Source organism: the organism of the source record quoted next, unplaced genomic scaffold, assembly GCF_019419815.1.
Source record: "Pyrus x bretschneideri cultivar Hongxiangsu unplaced genomic scaffold, Pyrus_bretschneideri_v1 Contig4, whole genome shotgun sequence".
Lineage (NCBI taxonomy): Eukaryota > Viridiplantae > Streptophyta > Magnoliopsida > Rosales > Rosaceae > Pyrus > Pyrus x bretschneideri.
The window spans coordinates 5109398-5118294 of record NW_025999723.1 but is presented as its reverse complement, the minus strand read 5'-3'; the positions used below and the strand labels follow the sequence as shown (position 1 = coordinate 5118294).

Below are 8897 nucleotides of genomic sequence, written 5' to 3'. Positions count from 1 at the left end.
GTACCAAACATTTCATAAGACCTTCAAATGTACATTTTTCGGACTTCGGTTGGTCCTGAGACCACCTTGGTCCTAGTGTATATCCGTCACTGGTTGCGAGTGTTGGCATGAGTTTATATTTTTGTATTTATTGGCTCGAGTCATATTTTTTTAGAATGTCACGTGATTTACAGAGATAACAAATAGAAAGGAACATTTTGAAGTTGAATAACTGGCTAGATTTAAGATATTTCAAAAAAAAAAAAAAGGTTTAATTTCAAAATCTTATCCAAATTAAAGATAGAGGATGAATTTCAATTAGTTATGAATGAGACTTACACAATCAAATAACAACATGAGCAATTGCCTCAATCGTTCTTCCTTGTTCTCTAAGAAACATGTTTGTCTTGTAAGTTTTCCTTTAGATATATATATATATATATATATATATATTTGAGTATTCATGTCAAAATATGTGGCAACAAAGCATGAATAAAATGAGTTTCATTTCGGACAAACGTATATAAATATGTATTATCATCCATTTTTGAAGGATCATACAAGCTCTCAGACTCAGAGGTTTATTCAAATCTTTGAAGGACATCCCGGGTCGTGCGGGGATAGCCTGCGACATCACATCATCCACAAAAGATGGCACAAGTTCCTGATTAGTTCTTATCCGCTTGAAAATATTACCAGGGGACTTGAGACCACAGTTGCGCCACCTTCTGGACGTCGAAGCGTAGGAAAAAAGAAAGGACAAGGATCCGCCCGCCAGATTGGGAGATTACCGAACGGCGCAAGAACGAGAAACGATAGCAGGGTTTTAGGGATAGCGTGTGTCGCGCGTTAGATAAAATAACAAGAATTTGAGATAATGGTGTTTGATGATAAAATTTAGTCATGCGTGTCAATGGCTTTCTAGTTGTGTCATTCTTTATTTACGAAAATATGGTTACAATAAGCAGCTTACATATTGATAAAAAGCTAGGATGAATCTCAATTTAGTATCAAACTCATTAGGTTTCGGATATGTGATTAAGGAAGTTGAAATTTCATTGTAAAATTTATTGACAATATAGAAGTAGTGAAACTCTTTATAAACACTTGCAGGTCATTTCTAATGTGAGATTCACACTCCCAACATGTCTTTTCATGCATGGTGCCATTTAAGTTTAGTACATAAACGACACGTATTAGGTAACGTGGGATCACTTGGACCTGTTGATCATAAAATCCAGTGAAATATAAGGAGTAACCTAATTCTTTATAAGCATGCACATACAATGTGCTTTTAATTTCTCAGTGTGAAACTTACACTATCACCATGTGATAATCGCACGTAAGACATCTTCAAACCACCAATATGTGTATTGCTAGATCAACTAATCATGTGCACATCAAATTTCGAATCTTTCTCCTCCTCCTCCAATATAGGTGGTACAAAAATTAACACATTACTTTTTGAACGTGATATTCTCCCTAACCAAAAACACACTAAAAAAGAGAGTGGGAGATTGTATGTACGTGCACAAGTGCGAACTAGATTAAGAAAACCATGAAACCCAACCACACGTGAAGGACAACTCCACTTTGGACTTGAAGGGGATTTAGTTCAGCAAAATCCTAAAGGAGGTGTTGGTGCAGGTGGAATCGAAGAGGGAGTCGGTCCACCCTCTCCGCATTTAACCTGAATTTGATCCCAATTTCAATTAATTTCATTTAAACCCGAGAACCCTTCCTCAACTCTAATAGGATAGTCATAAAGAAGTGGCCCTCGCTTTGAAGCTTTGACTTTGACCAAATACCACACACTCACGAAGCAAAGCAGAAGAAAAGTCACGCTTTCCTCCCTCCTTCCTGTGAGACACTCAGCCAATGGCAATATAAATCCCCAAAGCCTTCCGTTTCCTCATAGCTCCCGTCCAAGCTACTCTCACTTGAGGTTCCTCAGCAATTTTTCTCTCTCTAACAACAAGAACACAAATTATCCTCCTCTAACTATCCCTCACTCTCTGTCTCTGAAGATTTGTTGAGTGCTTAAAACTTTAAAGGTGAGGAAAAGCTTTGTGGGTTTGATTGTTTGAGTTTTTTAGGACTTAAAGTTTGAATCTTTCTATTTGGATTTGAGTTTTTTGGTACAATTTCTTGTGATTTCAATTGGGTTTTGTGAAATAATTTTGGGTTTTGAGTTGTTTGGGTGGAAGTTTTATATTTTGGATCTGGGGTTGTCTGTCTGCACTGATTTCTGGGTTCTTTTAGCTTACAATTCAATATTTAAGGAGAAAATTATTGGGATTTGTGAAGTTTTATGAATATTTCTGGAACTCAATAGGAAAAACCAACAATATAGTTTTTAAAATTTGGCTTTTGGGTTTGTTTCTGAGGAGGTGGGTTGAATTTTTCTGTTTCTCATGTTGTGGAAAATCTTAGATTCAACAACTATCCAGCTGCGGAAGTGCTTTTTTAAAAAAAAAAAAAAAAATTATTGGATGATGTGAACAACTTTACATATAAGCAGCTTATTTAAAGCCGCTATCAGTTATTGATTTTGAGTGGTATATTGAACTTTTGCTGTTACAATGATGCAGGACTTTGGAGATGTGCAAGGGTTCCAAAGATAAACTCAGCCCCTCAAATTTTATCATGGAAAGCGAATTCCAGAAGCAGAAATCGGTTTTGGTCGAATTGTCCGCCTCGGACAATCTCGATGCTTTCAGGACTGAAGTAGAAGAGAAGGGTTTCCATGTTGACGAGGCTGGCTTTTGGTATGGAAGAAGAATCGGGTCAAAGCAGATGGGGTTCGAAGAGAGGACGCCGCTTATGATTGCTGCCATGTTTGGTAGCACTAAGGTTTTGAAGTATATAATTGAGTCTGGCATGGTTGATGTCAACAGGTCCTGCGGTTCAGATAGGGTCACTGCCCTTCACTGTGCCGCCGCTGGCGGTTCCACTGCTTCGCTTGAGGTTGTCAAGCTCTTGCTTGATGCTTCCGCTGATGCTAATTGCGTCAATGCCTACGGAAACATGCCCGTTGACTTGATTGCCCCGGCTTTGAAGTCGCCCTGCAGCTCAAGAAGGAAGGCCATGGAGATGCTGTTGAGAGGTGATAAGTCGGTTATGGAAAGCGATCAGATTGCTATCGAAGAGGGAGACCAACAGAAGGTTTCGAGCCCCCAGATGCCGAAGGAGGGAAGTGATAAGAAAGAATATCCTATTGATATTTCATTGCCTGATATCAACAATGGGATATATGGTACAGATGAGTTCAGAATGTTCACTTTTAAGGTGAAGCCGTGCTCGAGGGCCTACTCTCATGACTGGACAGAGTGCCCTTTTGTTCATCCAGGCGAAAACGCAAGGAGGAGAGACCCAAAAAAGTACCCATACAGCTGTGTTCCCTGCCCCGAGTTCCGCAAAGGATCGTGCCAGAAGGGAGATGCTTGCGAGTATGCTCATGGTGTCTTTGAGTCCTGGCTTCATCCTGCTCAATATCGAACCCGCCTTTGCAAAGATGAAACCGGTTGCACAAGGAAAGTGTGCTTCTTTGCTCACAGACCTGAAGAACTACGCCCGGTGTATGCTTCTACGGGTTCAGCCATGCCTTCACCAAGGTCCATGTCAGTCAGTGCTGCAGATATGGCAACCTTGAGCCCGTTAGCTCTAGGTTCATCAGCTATGTCTATGCCAATTACATCAACACCGCCCATGTCTCCACTGGCAGCCGCTTCGTCTCCTAAAAATGGAGGTTTGTGGCAGAACAAAGTTAACCTCACCCCGCCTACCTTGCAGCTTCCCGGTAGCAGGCTAAAGAGCGCGTGTAGTGCCCGAGATTTGGAGTTGGAGATGGAATTGCTAGGACTAGATAGTCATTCAAGCCAACAGCAGCAGCTGTGGGATGAGATATCTCGTCTCTCCTCCTCACCGTCCTTCAGCAGGCTTGGAGAATTGAAGCCAACTAACCTTGAGGATGCTTTTGGATCCGTCGATCCTTCTTTGTTGTCTCAATTGCAGGGACACTCTCAAAAGCCTTCAGCACCAACCCATCGCCAAAACATGAACCAGCTTCGTTCGAGTTACCCAACCAACTTGTCATCCTCTCCGGTGAGGAAGCCCTCATCGTTCGGGCTTGACTCACCCAGTGCTCTTGCAGCAGCCGTTATGAATTCCAGGTCTGCTGCATTTGCACAACAGCGGAGCCAGAGTTTCATTGACCGCGGAGCAATGAACCATCTTTCCGGGCTGAATGCCCCAGTTAATTCTTCCACCATGAGGCAGTCTTCAGATTGGGGCTCACCTGGTGGGAAATTGGATTGGGGAATGCAAGGAGATGAGCTGAACAAGCTGAAGAAGTCTGCTTCATTCGGGTTCCGAAGCAACAATGCCGGAACACCACCTGGCTTTAAGCCATCGGCAGTTGACGAGCCGGATGTCTCTTGGGTCAATTCCCTGGTTAAAGACGTTTCTTCTGAGAGGTCCGAGCTGTATGGTGCAGACAACAAGCAAAGGTATCGTCGCCTCAACAATGGGGCTCACGAAATGCTTCCGTCATGGGCCGAGCAGATGTACATAGAACAAGAGCAGAGGGCTTAAGCAACGATCCTGTGCTCCGAGCATCCGCCGAAGAAATCGATACGTCGAAGTTTTATATTAGTCTTCCGATAAGATTTATAGTTCCTTGTAATCTAAGCAAAGGTGGGGAAGCTAAGGCCCTTAAATTCTGGGCAGGAGAAAGGATATCAAGTTTGGGCTGTAGAATTTGGAGAAATTAGATAGGAGCAGAATGCCTTGCTATATTTTTTTCATTAATATTGTATTTATTTATTTATTTATTTTCCCTCTCCATTGGGAGATGCTAATTTCTGGTTATCCACAGAGATGATAATTGCATCAGTGGCAGGAATGTATTTTTATTCAATCTGATCAAGTTTTGCAACTCATTTGGAAAATAAAGTGTTTCTGTGTTGTAATGTAATGATATTTCCATGTCTTATTCTTCAGTCTTGCTTTGTATGGATGTTTTACATTAGAGATTTAGAAGGCAGCAACAACTTTTACTAGGGGATCAAGATCCACTTTGGATCTCTGTAGCCGGAGCATGCGGACTAGAGATTTGGACCATTCAATTTCAATTGTACGCTCTATATTAGTCCATTTCACAAAGCATCATAAACTTAAATGGATCGAATCTCTCTCTTGAACGGTCTGGATATTTTGGTCTATATACTCCAGACACAGTGATTCAAAGTGAATCTCAATCCTTTATTAGTTCGAATTCCATTTGAGACACACGTTGGATACATGACATTGCAAGCATATAATGTGGGTCACCATGTGTATGCTCGTACGTATGCATCTCTTGTCACATAGCATTCAGTGAGAAGGCAAAACTTCTAAGTAATGCACAAATTATTAAAACATTGCATTTCAAGCCACTCATGTGTCTCTGCATATATCCACTCATACGTGAGATCTTGTATGACACGGCATATATCCACTCATATACGAGAAGTCTTGCATGCCACTGCATGTATCCACTCATGTGCATCTCTCAATAATGGGACTTAATACTAGAGGAATTTTTAAACACGATATCTATGTCACATAAGATTGTTCAAGATACATACATGTAAAGAGAACCCGCTACATTCAAGTCCACCAAAATGAGCCATTATGGGGCGTGAGCGCCGAGGGTCATCTTTTGTCTTGGACAAACATACAAATTGGCATGACCGGCTGCACCCAATAACATCCCATGCTACTAGAAAGAGATTTCACTACGTTCTATAATATGCCACTTTGGCATTTCGAAACAACGAGATACTATTATGTGTAAAAATTAAAATACATGATATTGTATAATTGTTTCAGAATGCGACAATAACATATGAAAGTGTAGATGTAAGGCTGATGAAAAACAATATGGGGTTTGGACATTTATTATATCTAATTATCTACAATGGAAGTTGGGCAGTCAGTTCATGGAGGCGTACAGCACGCCGCCTTGCTGGAGCGTTTGAGTGCCAGCAAGTAAGGATAGAAAAACGCAGCGTTCCGCCCTTGTTTTGCTTATACAAAATTGTTAAGTTAAAGGGAATTTAGAAGCCAAAGGCGTGTGGGGCCCAGGGCTTTTGACTTTTGGGCAGCTTTTGGGTTGGTGGTCCATCCAGCCGCCCATGACTATTTTTTCTCAATCCAACAAATATATATAATTAAAGTGACAAAAGTCCCCATGAAGGAAGCTTCCTCCAACTTTGCCCTTTTATATATAGGTGATTAGTGACGAGGATGACACACCCACTTTCTTCTTGTCTTACTATATTTTTAAAGAAATGATTTCCGCACCTTTATTTTTTTATTCTACAAAAAAGGAGTTCAAGAAAAAGAATGAGCCATTCAAAAATTGTTTTTCTTTCTTTATTCTGGTTTAGATCTTCTCTAACTTTGGATTAAAACTCAAATTTTCACTTTTATTCTCCCCCAAAACTTAACCCAACCCAATGCTAAAATGTGGCCTAAAATCTAAAATTCAAATGGAAGCCAAATTTAGCACATGATTAGTGGGGCTGACCCATCATATATGTATATTCTATTTAGTTTTATATTTATAAATACATTGAATCCAACGGTTAAGATCTAATTTGATGAAATTCAACAGTAAAAATAATAATTTAACGGTCCAAATTTAAATCTAACAGCTAAAGTAATTAAAAAAAAATCTTTCATTTGTTTCATATTTTTTCATAGTGTTTAATGAGTTTCATGGTGTCGGTTAGTGATTTTTCAGTATTTGTCAAAATCTAAATATTTTTAGGTTAAAATGTTCATAAAATTAAATTAGGATAGTCTACATAATTTTTTATTTAAAAAAAATTACTTTAAGAAAAAAAATTAATCTAAATTCATTCTTTAATAATCTGAGGCTAACATTTTAGGCCAGAAGGTTTGGAGTAGAAAAGCTATTTCTGGATTAAAACCTAAATTTTTTGGATTAAAACTTTTAAGTTTTAGATTAAGGGTTGGAGATGGTCTTAGGAGATTAATGTTGAAGGTAAATTGACTTTGGATGATGAAGTTGGTGGAGGTTGATGCACAAGGTGAGTCATATTCAACTTCAAGCATTTGTGGCACTTTCTTTTTTTCTTGTCTCGAAGTTTTCTCGTGGGAAAGTTTTCCACCGAGACCCACGTGATCAGCGGACTTCACCTAGCTTGATGTCTTGTTTGTATTTTATAATTGGTTGCGCTGGTATTTGTAAGACATTTTGTTTCAAGTTGTGTGATGTTAATCAGACAACATGCCATTTAATTAAGATGCAATTTTAGTTCTTAATATTCACATTTGAGTTTTGGATAAATTCTTATCCTATTACTATTCTATAATGTTTTTTTTTTAATCAACGATATTTTTTACATTAAGGAGGAGGGATAGGTTTAGCCTTACAAAAACTAGTGAAGTGAACGTACTACTTAATCAGTTGGCCTAACTCATATCTGCGATATCATGACTTCACTTCCCTCCACAAGGACAACTTTTTGCCAAAATTCTTAAATAAATATTCTATGATGTTTAACAAATTATCTTAATAAAAAAAAACTAGTAAAGATGTTAATAGAATTTTTTTTTTTTTTTTTTAAAAAAGTACTAGCAGCAAAAAACGCGTGAGACTCTCTCTCTGGTTTCTCAACCTTGCAAACTCCTTTGTCACCAGTCCCAGCCTTTGGCTTGGGTGCCGGTGGCTATCCTTGTCCAAGATTCTTGTTCTCTTCTTTCCCTCTTTCTCCTAATCCTCTTCTCTCTTTTTCAATTTTCCCCTTAGATTTTTCCCAGTTTCCTTGAGCTTTATCTCAAATTTTCATGTGAGTTTGTCTCACTTTTGGATTCATGTCCCTCCTCTCCACCCCTCCCTCTCCTCTAGCCGTTCTTTTCCAAACCCAAAACTCCATCTCCTCTCACTTTTCCCCTCTGCCTCCCTTTCCATAAACCATCCCCACCCCATCATTTGCTCTAATTTGCAAACTCCGGCCGAATATGCTTGCTAGCTTTATTTCCCTCCCTCACTTCCCCCCCCCCCCCAAACAACTTGTCGAATTTCCATTGAGGCCAAGTATACTACGGCTTCGGCCAAAGTAAGGGTATTTTACATACCCCCTTAGCCTCACCTTTTATCCATGTGTTACTATGTTTGTATGTATTTGCTAGGATTCGTGAATGGGAGTTGGATTTGATGACTATCTTTTGGTTCTACGTCTTTGGTGAAGAAATCTGGATGTGGTGTGCTTCTTATTGCGGGTTTGGTACTTTTGTGTTGCGATGTCTTGTTCATCTTCACCACTCGGTCGTTTTTTCTAGTGTTACTACTTCAGTAGCTACTGATAAGACTTTTGTGGCGGTAACGGCGGCGGACGCTGCTTTCTGCGGTTGGATATTAAGGATTTGGGTTTCCGTTTTAGTTTATTTAATTGGGCTGGACTTTTATGTATTTGTTTCTCCCCAATGTATTTGGGTTATTTTGCCTTCCTTTGTCGGGTTAATGTATTTATCTTTTCAAACCCAAAAAGAAAAACTAGTAAAAAAAACGTACTACTTAACCAACTATCCTAACTCATATACGCGACAACTTCTGGGCAAATTTCTTGAATAATAGGCCAAACTTCAGTAAAAAATGGAAACATTAGGCCGACCAAAAATGGAAAAGAATAGTTTTTGTTTAAAAATTGCAAGTCTTGGCCACTTAGTACTACGTTGTAGTGGTATTAAGAGTTCTTAGGTTCGATTCTCGTCAAAGGCGAATTTAAACCACCTTATTGCTAGTTTCTTGTAAGGTTTAACACACTCTCTACCCTAATGTAAATAATATCTTTTGTTAGGGGAAATAAAAAAATTAAAAAAATGGCAGTCCTTGTTGTTTTGGACGA

The 8897-nt window shown here is 39.2% G+C and overlaps 1 protein-coding gene across 1 annotated transcript; it reads left to right on the top strand.

Moving 5' to 3' along the window:
• The first annotated feature begins 1875 nt into the window (after positions 1-1875).
• LOC103958616 (zinc finger CCCH domain-containing protein 29-like) lies at positions 1876-4954 on the top strand. Its single transcript, XM_009370902.3, has 2 exons — positions 1876-2033; positions 2571-4954. Exon 2 carries the CDS (start codon positions 2581-2583, stop codon positions 4570-4572), a length of 1992 nt encoding a protein of 663 aa, XP_009369177.1. The 5' UTR covers positions 1876-2033; positions 2571-2580; the 3' UTR covers positions 4573-4954.
• Positions 4955-8897: the final 3943 nt, after the last annotated feature.

What these genes read in the sequence shown, in the direction of transcription:
- LOC103958616 (XM_009370902.3), top strand. Translation starts at nt 2,581, where the DNA reads ATGTGCAAGGGTTCCAAAGATAAACTCAGCCCCTCAAATTTTATCATG.